The sequence below is a fragment of the Erythrolamprus reginae genome, chromosome 3, assembly GCF_031021105.1.
Source record: "Erythrolamprus reginae isolate rEryReg1 chromosome 3, rEryReg1.hap1, whole genome shotgun sequence".
Taxonomy (NCBI): Eukaryota; Metazoa; Chordata; class Lepidosauria; order Squamata; family Dipsadidae; genus Erythrolamprus; species Erythrolamprus reginae.
Genome location: NC_091952.1, coordinates 59222557 through 59238644, shown reverse-complemented (window position 1 = coordinate 59238644; position 16088 = coordinate 59222557). Strand labels below are relative to the sequence as shown.

The 16088-nt window shown below is 37.3% G+C and overlaps 1 protein-coding gene across 4 annotated transcripts in view; it reads left to right on the top strand.

Moving 5' to 3' along the window:
• The window catches only part of SLC41A1 (solute carrier family 41 member 1), a 47554-nt gene extending 36350 nt beyond the window's left edge, over positions 1–11204 (top strand). For 2 of the 4 annotated variants that reach the window (XM_070745530.1, XM_070745528.1), the window contains 3 exons: positions 1052–1186; positions 3162–3310; positions 8110–11204. In XM_070745530.1, the coding sequence (XP_070601631.1) occupies positions 1052–1186; positions 3162–3310; positions 8110–8295 (470 nt within the window). In that variant the 3' untranslated portion in view covers positions 8296–11204. Of the gene's footprint in view, positions 1–1051; positions 1187–3158; positions 3311–8109 lie in introns of all 4 variants that reach the window. The other 2 variants (XM_070745529.1, XM_070745527.1) reach the window with 1 other exon arrangement.
• The last annotated feature ends 4884 nt before the right edge of the window (positions 11205–16088 follow it).

Here is a 16088-nt window from a genome sequence, read left to right as displayed (position 1 = left end):
GCTGCCATTGTTAAGAGAAAACCACATGTCTCATTAAGCAAAGACCTCCAAAGACTGACTTTTGATTTTCTGCCAGCTTTCTCATTGAGTTTGCTCATGGGAAGCTGGCAGGGAACATCAGAAATCATAATCATGCGAATGTGGCTTGCTGTGATAAATTTATGAGCCAAGTACCAAGCACCTGGGACACAGTCATGTGTTCAGGAGAATATATGAGTGCTGGAGCTCTGAGGACCAGTCAGAGTATTGGTAGAATTGTACTTGTTGAGTACAATCATAAGTTTGAACAGTCACTGAAAGAGTGGTGGTTAATTGAGGACCCCTTATTTATCAATGCCACCTTAACTGAGTTTTAAGAGCTTAAAAAGGTTTCATACATTAAAGTGCCAGTCTGAAGGTCAGTGGGGAAATCTAGGTGATCCTTGTGTTTTAAACAGATGCTTAGTAGAAGTGTGATCTATTTGGGGAGAAAATTGGTTAGTGGCAGACTGAAAAAGTTAAATAAGAGGAAATTAATATTAATACAATCTTACAGAAATCTCCAACTTTCTATGGGTCTGTTTGTATTCTCTTCATGTGAATAGCATAATAGTTGCAAAACAGTCAGATTTACAGAGTTGGAAGGTCATCTAGTCCAATCCCCTGTTCAAGTAGGAGACCCTACATCTGCCTCTACCTAGGATTGAACTCACAACTTCCTGATTGTGAGGCAAGAGCGCCACCTCATGTCCTTTCTTCAATTACATTATTATTTTGAAACACTCAACCGTGAATTCTGTCCATCACTGATACGGTATTGCACTTGACAGTGTTGGAACCACAGTAGAAATTGGATATGCCTATATATGTTTGACTAAATAAATAAATAAAAATAAATAAATAAATGATAATGTTAGTTCTTCCCTTAAAAAGAGATGGTGACCAACTTCAAAGTTGTCTGTTGCCAGTTGTCTGCTGTACACAAGTGTGGAAGGAATTTCTGGACACATTGATGCTGAGGAATCACTGGCATCAATAGAATTGCTCATATTTTGCCTCTGTTTTCTTACAGGTGTTGGTGGCAATCTGGTGGCTGTCCAGGCTAGCCGCATCTCCACTTATCTTCATATGAGTGGGGTGCCTGGAGAGAATTCAGAGATAGCCCCCCGCAAGTGTCCAAGTCCTTGCAGCACCTTCTTCAGTTCAGGTAGCTAAACATGCTTTGTTTGAATACTTCCCTTTGAATCAGAGGGAGGGAGGGAGGAAAGAAGTTTATGTCATGGCTATATTAAAGGGGCATTTAATTGCTGATGTGTCATACAAGAAACGAAGATAGAATTACAGTGCAAACATGGAAAGTAAGAAACATGAATATGGGAAAGCTCAACTCAGTGAAAGATGAAATGAATAAACAACACACTGGCATCGTAGGCATTGGCAAGTTGAGATGGATTGAAATTGAGCCCTTAAGCCACTGATATGAAAAACAATAAATATAAGAGATGAAAAACCACAAAGGAACAACGTTGCTTTTTACAGTTAGGAAGGACATAGCAAGAGTCTTCGGAAAGGGGCAGCATACAAATCTAATAAATTATTATTATTATTATTATTATTAAGAACATGCTGTACTTGGCTACAATAGAATGCAATATATTTAAACCCAATTGAGTAAACCTAATTTAAATACAATTGACTAAGTGCTGTAGGTAAGCAGCATATTTAAGAATGAAGAAGGAAAACTTGATGTAGTGGAAAGGGGAGGTGATGTGATGGACTACACTAACACAGTACTTTCCAGAAAGTAGGGAGCAATGCTGGGGCAGGGGGGGAGAGAGACAAGAGACAGCACAATCCAGAGCTGTATCATGGAAAGATATTTATTGACAGCCATTCCCCAGAATTACTAAGGTTATATCCATTAGGTTATGATAATTTAAGTTTAGTTTGTCAGGAGTCTACCTACGTGGAGTAAGCAAAGAAAGAACTTAAATTTGCCTAAATTATTTTTCGTTGTTCTTGGACTACCTGGCACTTGGTGCCCATTTTTGGAGGCATATCATCCAGTTCTTACAGAAAGATTTGGATAATGGCTGCACAGGTCTTAGTATCGGGTGGGTTCCTCCCAGTTCAGAATGGTTCACCTGAACTAGTAGCAACCCGCCACCAGTTCGGTGACCGATGATGTCACCGGATTGGTCGGTGTCGTTCCCTGGGCGCTGCCATCTTTTTTTAAAAAAAAAATTGTAAAATATCTTTTCTTCTGTGCATGCACAGAAGCTGAGTTTCCGCCCCTGCGCATGCATTGTCATTTTGGTTTTGGCTTAAAAAAAATATTTTGGAGGGATTGCACTGCACATGCGCATGCACATGAAGCAAGCACTTGCACATCCATGCAGCACAGGAGGAAGCGAACTGGCAGTGAGGGAAGTTGGAACCCACCCTTGATCTTAGTTGTAGAGTTCAATGGAATACATTACACTGTCAAATTACAATGGGTAGGATATTCTTACAGTATACAATTCTGACAAATAGTCCCAACAACGAATGTACATTTTCCAATTTATAGTTAAAACAGGGGCTGGCATAAAAAAGTAGACCCTCATTATGACCCTCTTAACCTTCACACAAGCAATTATCCCACAAACCCATAAAATAATACTGTATTACGAATCATTAATAAAAGGATGAACAAATTTAAAATGATAAAAATTTAAACTCTAACTCAAGTTTAGAAACTCAAAATTTTCATCTATACTGATAGTAAAGATATGAAAAGCTGTTTAGAGTAATCGGGTCAACAGGTAAGTTGACATTATTTACAGCATGTGATAAATTTATAAATATGAATTTACCTCTTTTTTCTTTCTTCTCCTTTCTCTTCTTTTCTATTTTTAATTTCTTTTACTTTCTTCCTCTTTCTTTCTTTTCTTCTCTCTCCCTTTAGCTTTTTTTCCTTATATATGTGTGTGTGTGTGTGTGTGTGTGTGTACTTTGACTTATAACTGTATACTCAAAATTCATATACATTTGTACAAATATTTGCATAGACCTTTTGCTTTACGTATCCCTTCCCCTGTTTATCTTCAATAAAGATTATATTTTTTTAAAAAAAACAAAGTAGAGAAGTTTCCTTTCGTAAGTAGCACATGTCAATGTAACTTTATCCATTTCGTCAGCAGATGTGAATTCCCGGTCTGCTCGGGTGCTTTTCCTTCTGGTTGTGCCAGGCCATTTGGTTTTCCTTTACACCATCAGCTCCATGCAGGGGGGCCACACTACCCTCACTCTGATATTTATAGTTTTCTACATGACAGCAGCACTTCTCCAGGTAAGAGTTGTCATCATTTGTCTGGCTTATCTTGTCAGAGGGGATGAACACAAGACAAGATTTTTAAAAAGGTGTCTTACCACATGCGTGGACAACTCTTTTGACTCAGGCCAAATTTTCTCCCCTTCTGCGTCAGAAAGAGTGGGGCCAAATGTTTTTGACGTATTTTTCCACATGTAGGGGAAGAGGGCTTTTAATAATAATAATAATAATAATAATAATAATAATAATAATAATAATAATAATAATAATTTATTAGATTTGTATGCCGCCCCTCTCCGAAGACTCGGGGCGGCTCACAACAAGCAATAAAACAATATTGTACAGGCACAAATCTAATATTAAGAAAAAACTAAAACCCCTATCAATTAAAAAAAAAAAAAACCAAACAGCACATACATACCAAACATAAATTATAATAAGCCTGGGGAAAATGGCTCTACTCACTTTGGAAAGCATATGGATAACCAGAAAGGCAATGTCCTTTTTCAGAAAATGGTATCCACTTCATTGATAGCACTCTGTCAATAGACACTTTTTTTAGTCTATCTTGTGTTTCAAGGATTGTTTCAGATTTCATTGTGAAGTTCTGTAGCAACATAATTTGCATTGTTCAGTTCTGGAGACCTCACCTACAAAAACATATTGACAAAATTGAATGGGTCCAAAGACGGGCTACAAGAATGGTGGAAGGTCTTAAGCATAAAACGTATCATAAAAGACTTAATGAACTCAATCTGTGTAGTCTGGAGGACGGAAGGGAAATGGGGGACATGATCGAAACATTTAAATATGTTAAAGGGTTAAATAAGGTTCAGGAGGGAAGTGTTTTTAATAGGAAAGTGAACACAAGAACAAGGGGACACAATCTGAAGTTAGTTGGGGGAAAGATCAAAAGCAACATGAGAAAATATTATTTTACTGAAAGAGTAGTAGATCCTTGGAACAAACTTCCAGCAGACGTGGTTGGTAAATCCACAGTAACTGAATTTAAACATGCCTGGGATAAACATATATCCATTGTAAGATAAAATACAGGAAATAGTATAAGGGCAGACTAGATGGACCATGGGGTCTTTTTCTGCCGTCAGTCTTCTATGTTTCTATTGCAGCCATTACACTGCAGTGTAAAAAAGAAAATCAGTGTAGTAGTATAGTTACAGTATTGAACTAGGACTTACAAGAACCAAATTCAAGGCCACGTTCAGCCATGAAACTCACTGAATTTTTGGACCCGATGTTGTTCTTCAGCAATTGTGCATATGTACCTTGGGTATACCTTCTGTACTGCTAAGGGGAAAAGCACTGTTTGCATCATCTTAAGCTCTTAAGAGGCAAGATTTACACCTTATCATGGGTAAAATGCTACCAGTTCACTCGTGCCTTGTCAGTCATAGGAGACCTGGCAGCGAAGGGAACATGAGGTTCCACTCACCTGCCTGAACGTCACCATTTGGGTTCTTTTACCCTCTACACATGCGCAAAGCCTTCTGTGCATGCACAGACGGTAAAAGAACCCAAATGGTGGTGTCTGGGTGAGTGGGCGGAGCTTCGTGCTCCCATCGTCTGGGTGAGTGGGAGGAGCTTCATGCTCCCATCATAACCAGCTCTCCTATGACCGACAGGCATCAGCAAACCGGGACCATTTTACCTAAGATAAATACAGAAATAAAATAGCAAAACTTGCTTAGAATAAGTTCAGATAATTTGTAATGCATATGAGAGCCAGTTTGGTCTAGTGGTTAAAGCACCAGGCTAGAGAGTATGAGTTCAAGTACTGCCTTAGCCATAAAAGCCAGTTGGGTGACTTTGGGCCAGTCACTCTCACTCTCAGACCAACCCATCTCACAGGATAGTTGCTGTGGGGAAAACAGGAAAAAAGTGCATTGGGTATAGTTTCCAGCTTGAGTTATTTGTAAACAAACTAACAAAAGTTGAATTGCCAGAAATGAGACTGAATTATGTTAGCACAATCTGAAGTTGTGTTGATTGAGTTTAGAAGTGCCATACAATAAAATTACAAAGTTTTTAAAGGAGTAATTAATTCTGCGGCGCTAACATTCCTTATATAAGTTACCTGCATGTGTCATGTGGTACAGTGCTAGCTTCGATGTTGAATATGTGTGAGACTAGAAGTAGAATTATACACTCCTGTGTACTGAAAGTATTTCCTCCCTTTTTTGTGTTCAACTTTTCATAGCCAAGTGATAGCAAAAATTAGATTGTCTGCAGGAAGAAGGGATGTGAAGCACACAGTGCAATCTTACACAAATTGCTTCTCTCTTTGATCCTGCCTTCCTTTGTCTACCTGGTAGCAAGCTGCCACATCAAATAGAATAGATATTGCACAATGGATGATGGAGAGGCCAATTACTTTGAGCTGTCTCAATAGGATCTTGGCTTTGCATGATTCTTCATCAACATGCGAGGCTGGTGATATTGAAATTGGCTGTCTGTGCCTGTGGCAGTGATTGTTAAGTCTTGAAGTTAATATACAATTGAGTTAAAATTTAGAAAGCAAGGTACAGATCTTCTTTAAAAACCCAGTAGATATGGCTAATAAACACAGCTCATCCAGGGATTCTGTTGTGCTTGCATTTGAAAAATTCGAACAGTGGGCTGTACCCATTCCAGGGACACAGTATAATTTTAGGGCAGTACTTTTGTTTCTATATCGATTGCCTGTAAGGATTAGGACTTCACAGTGTCATAACAACTTGTAGATAATGCCTACTGAGGTGTAATAGCAAGTTTAATGCAACTACTATTGCCGTCTCGCAGCATGTATCTATTTATAGAATTTTTACCTTCCCAAAAAATATCTGTCCCCAAGGGATTAGGTACAATAGGTGAAAAAATATTAACTCCGTCTTGCAAACTTACATTCCAAACAGGAGATAGGAAAAAAAAAGAATAGGAGGAAAAATGATCCGCTTTTAAATTAACCTATTGGTGAGGGCATGTATACAGCATCTCTCTTTAGCTCTTTTTGTCATTACATTATTGAAACACTTGTCAGAAAAACATATTTTTCATCTAGGAGGCAACATCTGAAGTTGGGCTTTCCTTCCAAAATAAATCTCTGTCCACTATGCACAATTCCACGTACAATACTCTTCACTGTAGTATTTACAGGTAGTCTTTGACTTACAACCACAATTGAGCCCAACATTTCTGTTGTTAAGTCCGACATTTGTTAAGTGAGTTTTACCTCTTTTTATGACCTTTCTAGCCAGAGTTGTTAAGTGAATCACTGCAGCTGATAAATTAGCAACATAGTTGTTAGGGGAATCTGGATTCCCTATTGACTTTGCTTGCCAGAAGGCTGCAAAAGGTGATCACATGACCTTGGGTCCCAGCAGTGGTCATAAGTATGAATCAGTTGCCAAGCAACTGAATTTTGATCATGTGGAAATGCTGCAAAGGTTGTAAGTGTGAAAAACGGTCATAAATTCACTTTTCGCCAGTGCTGTTTAACTGTTGTAAATCAAGGACTACTCGAATATATAGCTTGCACTAGTGCATATATATATAAACTTGGGAAAGAAACATTTTGAGTTATTTTAGATCAGGACTTTGTTATATATTTTATATACATATATATACCAAATATATACATATATATATATATATATGTCACGTTTTTTTGCTGAATTTGAAAATTAAGGGAGACTAGGATAGCTCTATTTCGGCCTTATTTTGGCCTCATCAGCTAGCCATACCCACTGGGACTTGAACCTGCAACCTTTGCCTTGTAAGGCAGAGAATTATCCTCTAGGCTACAGTATCCAATCCCTTCAGCTCTGCACCAGGGAAGGGTTACATATTTTTGTGTCGAATATATATAACAAAGTCTTGATCTAAAATAACTCAAAATGTTTCTTTCTCAAATTTATCAATGCTACAAGCACTGTGTTTTTATAAATCTGCAGCCATTGAGTTCAGAAGGACTGCCAAGTGACACACACCCTGATTGCAGTGCCACACCATCCAGCAGTAAAGGTGGAAAGTCCCCAGAACTAGGTGGTGCAGAAACCTTTTTTAGTATACTGTATAATACAATTATTTTTTTTTAAAAAAATATGGTTGATTTTAAAAAGAGAGAAATGATACCAGCACCATTAAACAACTTGAAAAAATAAAGGTATTTTGTATTTCTTCAAAAAAGAAAGTAAAGCAAGAAGTGTATTTGCATTTTTTCCTAAACTATATTCTACTACTATAGTATAAAAATTATTCCATAATTCTGCCCTCCATCAGAGAAAATAAAATTAATCATTAATGCATCCGTACTCATGGAGAAATCTAACAGAAGCAATAGCACGTAGACTTATATACTACTTTACAGTGCTTTACAGCCCTCTCTAAGGACTTTACAGAGTCAGCATAAAATTCTCAACAATCTGGATTCTCATTTTAGCCACTTTGGAAGGATGGAAGGCTGAGTCAACTTTTAGCTAGTGAGAATTGAACTGCTGAACAGAAGTCAGCAGAAATAGCTTGCACTACTGCATTCTAATCACTGCATCACCACGGTTCAACCTGGATGTCAAACTCGATCATGTCACGTGACTTTTTTTGCCTTTGGAGCTGAGATGGGCGTGGCCTGCGCATGACACATCTGGCCCGTGGGCCACTTGTTTGACACCCCTGAATTCTATAAGGTGCTTTCCCACTGTTGAATTAATGCAGGGGAGTATAGGAAATAGCCTTTAAAAAACATTTAAATAGCCTTTACATCTGCCTTGGTGTTTGGATCTAGTTATTGCTAATGTGATCATTATGTTTGTGCCTTTCAGGTTCTCATTCTTCTTTACATTGCTGATTGGATGGTTCATTGGATGTGGGGTCGAGGCCTGGACCCGGACAATTTTTCTATACCTTATTTGACAGCCCTGGGTGATTTGCTTGGAACTGGTCTCCTGGCTCTCAGCTTCCACATCCTCTGGCTAATTGGGGATCGGGATACTGATGTTGGAGACTAACAGCATCCTTCCTCAGCTTTGTTAGCCCCCAGTTCATCTCCTTCAATCACATTCCCCTGCCCCCATAAAGCTTTGTTGCCACCCTCTGTTGTTCTTTGGGACTTTAACTTTGATACTAGATTCTCATTATTTTCAATGGGAATTTTAATGTGGTTTATATTTCAAGCCAAGTGTGTACAGGAGAATTAGTTTTAAGGACAAAAGAAGAAAATGTATAAAGACAATCACCAAGTGCAATTTCAAATGGTTAACTATTTATATATAATAGACATAATAGAGAAAAAACTGAACAACTAATTTTAAAGAAATCCACCTTCTTCCATCTGTACCCACTTAAGGCATATATAAGTGTTTTTCCAGCTTGGTGTCTTCAAGATGTGTGGACTTCAACTCCCAGAATTCTCCAGCCAACACATCTTAAAATTATCAAGTTTGAAAAACACTACACTAGGTATACAAGGCTATCACTGAATAGTTAAGATGCAGCTGGTATTTGGTTTGTTTTTAAACTAGGTTGAGATTTTTCATCAGTTACCATAATTGGCATCAAGTACTGTAATAGCAAATAGATGAAGTGTTTTGGACATACACATATCCTTCCTTGGTTATCCCTAATAGTATAATAAATCAAATTGACCAAACTATAGATCTTTGTGGACCTTCAAACTTTCAATATATGAGATTGAGACGCTTGTTAATGTTTTGATTCCAAATCCTGATGCTTCAATTGAAGGCAACTCTTTAAGTGTTTAGCACTTCCTCAAATCTACAGAATTCAAATAAAATTATTAAAGTAATTTGTGGGATGTTTTCCAGAGTTGACCTGATGCATTGTAATATCAAGATAGAGTTGGTTCTTTTGAAAAGCCTTCACGTGAAATACAATTAGAAATTAAAGCTCCTCACACATATATCCCATAGTCTTATCTTGAAGTTTAGACGTTTATACAAACATTGTCTTGTCTGTATAGTGTAATTATAAAAACTGGCAGGTATCTCCTGCATGGTAGCGAGATCCAATATTTCAACATAAGTTCTAGGTCAAACATCAGAACATCTGTAATTTTGCATTACATAGATAAATGCTATTACCTGTATTGTGAATCTGAAGAAATGGCATTTATTTTATTTTATTTGTTCATGGAAAAAATGGCACATTAAGAACACGTTAAGTCTTAGAATTGTAAAAATCAGACAGCAATTGGATAATTTTGGATCGCCATTGAATCTGCAGAAGCAACAACATTTCAGGTTCTGTAGGTAGGGACTTTCGGTATGAAATAACTCTCTTCTTACTATAGGGTTATTTAGAATTTAGCTTCTCACACTATTTTGCTTGTATAAATGGAGCTTGAGCATAGGTAGCTCAAAATATTTAAATAGGGAATGCCAAATTAGTTGCATAAAACAAGATGTGAAAGGGGGATCTTTTTTCATTTTATTCAAGAATGCAAATTAAGATTCTGTGTGGTAGTGAATATATTGTCCCAGAGAGAATGTAGGCCTATAATGCTGCATGTTATTTGATATTGAATTCAACAATACAACCAAAATTGCTGGGACATCTACCTCTTTTGTATATGACTCACTAATCATATACATTTCCTCAACGCAGAACTCTGTTAAAGCTTGTTTTAATAAAAGTTCTCTTGTTTCAGCTTCTCTAGAATCAAGGATTGTTTTTGAATACTTGTTTTAATTACCAGTAAGTAAGTAAGGAGGGATGGACTATTGTCAACCCTGCGAAATGCTGCCTCCTAGATTTGACTCACTACTTTCAAAATGAACAGGGCTACCGGATATGGATTGCAAAAAATCCAAAACCACCAGATGGCAACAAACATTTAAACTTCTTAGCATTTCTCTTCTGTTGCAGTCCTAAACTTGCTCAAGTAATGAAACTGAATGCTTGTGGCTTTCAGAAAAGTGTTGAGTCTTTTTTTTGCTGGAAACAAGCTGTTATCTGGAACGTAACAGCAGCTTTCTTGCAAGTTTTCCTTAAAAAACAATGTGGTTGCTATTTACCAAAATTAAAATTAGGAGTGGTAGTGAATATATTGTGTTCAACATATTCTACAGGAGCTTATGTACACTGCAACTGTTTTTAGGATAACTCTTTTTGACCTACTTTAGTTTACAACCTGGGTGCTACCATAACCATATTTTAATATGTCATCAAGGGAGGTTTCAAATCCATGCTGCAATTGTTTGTGAGTTAATCCTTCGGTGTGCATGATGCCTTCAGTAATTTGAAAGTAATGGATATGGCTGAAGATGCTGTTCTTGCCTGCTGCCTTTGATTACAAGCATGTATACTGTGAGGTTTCTTCAGATTTCAGTAGGTGCAAATGCTTAGTTTCTTCTTAAGAAATGGACTTTTTCCTATACTTTCAAAAAATGTCTACAGGTTTCATCTTAAGTATTAAGCTGTAAGCCATCTGCCTTACCTAAATGTCTAGTTGGATGCATTCATTTTAATCTAACACTCTCTAGGCACTTTTCTTATACATGTATATAATACTACATAAGCATTTTTCACTGTTTAAATTGTCACTAGATCTCATCTAAAAATATATGTCTCCTAGTTAAATTTAGTCTGTTTCATCCAAGAGCTGAAATGTTTGTGCTGCTTGGGTGAGATCCCTGAATTGCCTTGAAAGTGGTAAGGTGGGAAGCAAAGTGCAAGTATATGAACGGAATGTTGTAAAAAAATAATTTTGTACTTACGCGTTGCACTCAAATGCATGTATATTCAAACTTGGCTGCAAATGAAAATTAAGCTATTGGTTTATACCTTTACTCAACAATGAAAACAAATTCCTTATTTATAGTTGCTGTAATTGAATTGACAAATGCCAATTTAACTGATAAATTATATTTGGTAAAATAAATATTTACATTTATTTAAATGGTTTCTGGTCCTTCATTTTTATTAAAACATTGTATCTGACATTTTAACTGATGTTTGTATTAATCAGTAAAAAAGACTAGGTCACATTTGTTTCCTCCAGTTTTAACCATTGCCCCCTTTGTCCTTTATTTCCAAACTTAGTGCTTATTTTAGGAATTATTTAAAGGAGAGATGTGTGAGTGTTGTTTAAAACTCCGAAAAATACACCTCTCCAAATTAATTTCCATAGCTTAGATTATGTTCCTCTGCTCAGGTTATGATTGGTTATGTACCATGAAGTCTGTGTCAGCTCTTAAAAATCACATTCATAGATCTGTCCAACCAGGTGCCCAGATTCACCTTGCTACTGATCATCCTCTTCTCTTTTCACATTTCCTAACATTATGGACTTCTCAAGGGAGTTTTTGAGAATTTTTGGACCTATATAGTGTCACAGTGATGGCAGTAGCAGACGTAGGCAGGCTTCAATGAATGTTTTAAGTATCTAGGAAATTCTTTTATTAATGTTTCTAGTAGATTAAGAATAAAGCAAGCTAGGAATGTGAAATGTACAGTCCCAAGTAAGGACTGGTTCAAAGCTGCCAAGGACATTGACTTGAAATGTACTGATTTGCAAACACATTATAATGGGAAGACCACATCTCTTGAATATATAGATGAGCATTAACAAGTTCATACTAGTACTATTGTGCGTACACTACATCAAGGTGTGTCAAATGATTCAAAGAACTCCAAAGCAAGTATGTTTGAACTGTATGTAAATTAATTCTCCACCTTTTGTAAACTGCTCCTCTTTTGGCTGAGTAGCCAGTGAGGTGCGCTCTCTACTCATGTAATAAATAAAGAACAATTTAATCTACCTTTCTGGCTCAGAGTCTATTTGGGCAAGACATACAGGGATGACAGACCTACTGATATTTATGGCTAAAGAACAGGAAAATTATTGCTTGTATGACCTGGACTTTATTGCTAAGCACCAAGGATTATGAACTTTAGATTTGTTTCAGTGGCAACATCTCAGAATCTTCTCACATGGTCTCAATATTTAGAGCCAAAAATGGTTATGTTCCAGCTATCTACCAGCAAAGGAACAAAAAGGTTTAACAAAAAACAACTTTGCTCCCCCATAGGGGATTTCACCCTGCAGAGCTTCAAAATAAAGATTTCACCTGTAGAGCTTCAAATCCTTCTGTGAATATTGGTATTAGAAATATATCAAAAACTAAGGTTAGGCAAACACACTGCTATATTTCCATGACCCAGACAATCTTGAGGAGCTGTTCAGCAGCTGCTAGATTAGTTTAGGAAATAGATTTGAATTATGGAAAATTTTGGAAATCCCACCCCAGGGATCTGTAGAGCTGAGTGTCTTGTCATTTTTAGAAGATTTTTTAAAAGTTTTGTTTCAATTGGCCTTGAACAGTGGCTAAGATTTATTTGCATTCATCTTGGGGAAAGGGTTGATTTATTATTACTACTGGTCTTCATAATTTTGATTTCTTCAATTCCCTTCTTTGTTGGTTTTCCAGAAACCTAAAAATCTTTTAAGTGTTTTGGAAACCCTTTTCCTACCTATTTATACTTTCTCCCTTGCTTTTGCTGTTGTGTTTAGGTTTTTAGAGGAGCAGGGCAGTTATGTTATCATTTGTTGGATTAAGCTAACAATGGATAATTTGGCTTATGTATTCTGTAAAGTTCTGTTTCTGTTTTGATTGTGGCAAGATAGAAGTATGATAACTAATGAAATAAATATTTAATGTATCCCCCTTTGGTTAGGCTATAATCATGGTGACCTAAATAAAAAAAATAGGAAAATGCAAATAGTACAAATATTAGTTGGTGTGAGAAAAGAAGGTTTATCAAAAACAGTCAACATGGTTGTGAATGAAAATAGGATTCCATCACTTGGTTATATCAAAGTGAGAGTTGATGGCAGGAGAGATTTTAAAAAATTATGCCAGTCCATGAAACTTGGTTGAAGTCCACGGTACTTAAGTATGGAAAAAAGAAAATGGGGAAGGATGGGAAAGGACAAAGCAGTACATGGATGTGTAGATTTCCAAAATAGAAAAAAATAGAGGTTGCCAGCATAGAAAGGTACAGAGTATAATTAATAAGTTGATATAAAATAGGATGGGCAGACACTGGGCAACAGGACTTCCTTTTTGTCTTGGTATGCAAGCATAGCCTTAAAATGAAATACAGTGTTCCCTCGATTTTCGCGGGGGATGCGTTCCAAGACCGCCCGCCAAAGTCGAATTTCCGCGAAGTAGAGATGCGGAAGTAAATACACTATTTTTGGCTATGAACAGTATCACAAGCCTTCCTTTAACACTTTAAACCCCTAAACTGCAATTTCTCATTCCCTTAGCAACCATTTAGATTATTACTCACCATGTTTATTTATTAAAGTTTATTAAAAAAAAATTTATTAAAGGCGGATGAAAGTTTGGCGATGACGTATGACGTCATCAGCCGAGAAAAACTGGTATAGGGGAAAAAACTGCAAAGTATTTTTTAATTAATATTTTTGAAAAACCGTGGTATAGCCGTTTTGCGAAGTTCGAACCCACGAAAATCGAGGGACCACTGTACAGTCTTTTTGTGTATTTCTTTCTGAGCTGTTTTTCTGGAGTTGTTTCCCTAATACAGTGATTTTCAACCTTTTTTGAGCCGCGGCACATTTTTTACATTTACGAAACCCTGGGGCACATTGAGCGGGGGGGGGGGGGTGGCTAAAAAAAGTTTGGACAAAAAATTCTTTCTCTCTCCCTCCCCTTCACTCTATTTTTTTCTCCCTCCCTTTCTCTCCCTTCCTTCCTTCCTTTCTCTTCCTTCCTTCCTCTTTTTTGCTCTCTTTCTCTCTCCCTCCCTCCCTCTATGTCTTTCTCTCTCTCTCCTTCCCTCCCTCTCTTTCTCCCTCTCTTGTTTTCTTTCTCTCTTTCTCTCTCTCTTTCTTTCTCTTGTTCTCTCTCTCTTGCTTTCTTTCTCTCTTATTCTCTTTCTCTCTCTCTCTTTCTTGCTTTCTCTCTCTCTTGCTTTCTTTCTCTCTGAGCTTCGCGGCACACCTGACCATGTCTCGCGGCACACTAGTGTGCCACGGCACACTGGTTGAAAAACACTGCCCTAATACATACTAATTGCAAATTACGGTAACAAGGACCTTTCTGCTCATTAGTTGATTGATATCCTGCAGTTTGTCCTGTTTGTAATCCAGCAGCTGACCTTTAGTTGCATTAGTTACACCTGAAAGCTTTTGCCTCTTTAAACCTGAGGTAGCACATTCCTGTCCTTGCAAAACCGAAAGTCTGTTACTGAAGAAAATATTTTCATGTACATTGAGAGCTTTTCATTGCAAATTTTGTGGCAGGTATCAAGGAAGTTCAAACAGTTTAACGTGCCCTCTCATTCTCCCCCCTCCCAATTTCTCCTCCTTTTCTGTTGGCTGGGTTCCCCTTTGCTACTCTTCTCTCGTAACCCTAAAGTAAAGCAATGTTAGGTTTCTTTCTCTTATTTCACCTCTTTAATTTCACACACCATTTCTCTCTGTAGAATGTTGTGGACCCACAAGGGAATTAGTGGTTGCTTATAAAGTTTATATCAGTGATGGGGTCAGGTAGGTAGAACTGGTAGAAAAGTTTTAGTCAGGTATGCAGAACCAGTAGAAAAATTTTCATTATTATTTTTTTTTTTAAATCCCTTCTGGGCTCTGGGTATGTTTTTCCTATCGCAGTAAATGAAATTGAATGTGTATAATTTTAGAAGAGTTTATATAGTCGGTAATGTATATTTTTGTGTGCCTGTGTGTAATATATATGTACACATATGTCATATATACATAGAATTAAAGAGTAAATTTTGGATGCTCAATAATAGTAAATAGATAGAGAAATTGTATCTCTTTGAGGAGAGGCCAGGCATCCTAATCCTAACCCAAACCCTTGAGTGAGTAATGTCAAATTGGCCACCTTTAAGCCAGTCACATGACCTTTTAGCCCCATCACATGATCGTCAAGCCACCCCCACCTGGTCACATGGCCAGCAAGCTACACCCACAAAATAAGCCGTTATTTTTTGTGGTATTAAAACATTTTTGCAGCCCTTCACTGATATACATATACATACACTGCTCAAAAAAAAATAAAGGGAACACTTAAACAACTCAATATACTGTAACTCCAAGTAAATCAAACCTCAGTGAAATCACACTGTCCACTTAGGAAGCAACACTGATTGACAATCAATTTCACATGCTGTGGTGCACATTCAACTTTGTACAGAACAAAGTATTCGGTGAGAATATTTCATTCATTCAGATGTAGGATGTGTTATTTGAGTGTTCCCTTTATTTTTTTGAGCAGTATATAACCCATATACATTTATTTATTTATTTTTTATTCGAATTTTTTTTTTAATGCAGGCTCAGGGCGGTTTACAACATTTTAACAGCCAGCATATATGCTCTTATATGCCCCCCTTTTCTCAAGTAGTGACATGGAAAACCAGCGCTTTCCCATTCAAATCCTTTTCCAGTTCGCTTTTCTTACACCCGTATACAACCATTTCATACGGCAAGAAAGGCAGAGCAAGCAATTTTCCAAAAGGAATTAAAACAAAGAAAGTATACCCTTCAGAAATGAGTTTTCCTAACAGGACTTCCCAGTTGCATCTCCGAAAACCGCTGGAGGGCACGATTTTATACTACTTCCCCTTAACCCCAAATGCTTGTTGAAGCACCCGCCGGAGTAGAGTAAAAACAGAGGTCTCCAACCTTGACAACTTTAAGACTTGTGGACTTCAATTCCCAGAATTCCTCAGCCAGCAAAGCTGGCTGAGGGATTCTGGGAGTTGAAGTCCACAAGTCTTAAAAGTTGCTAAGGTT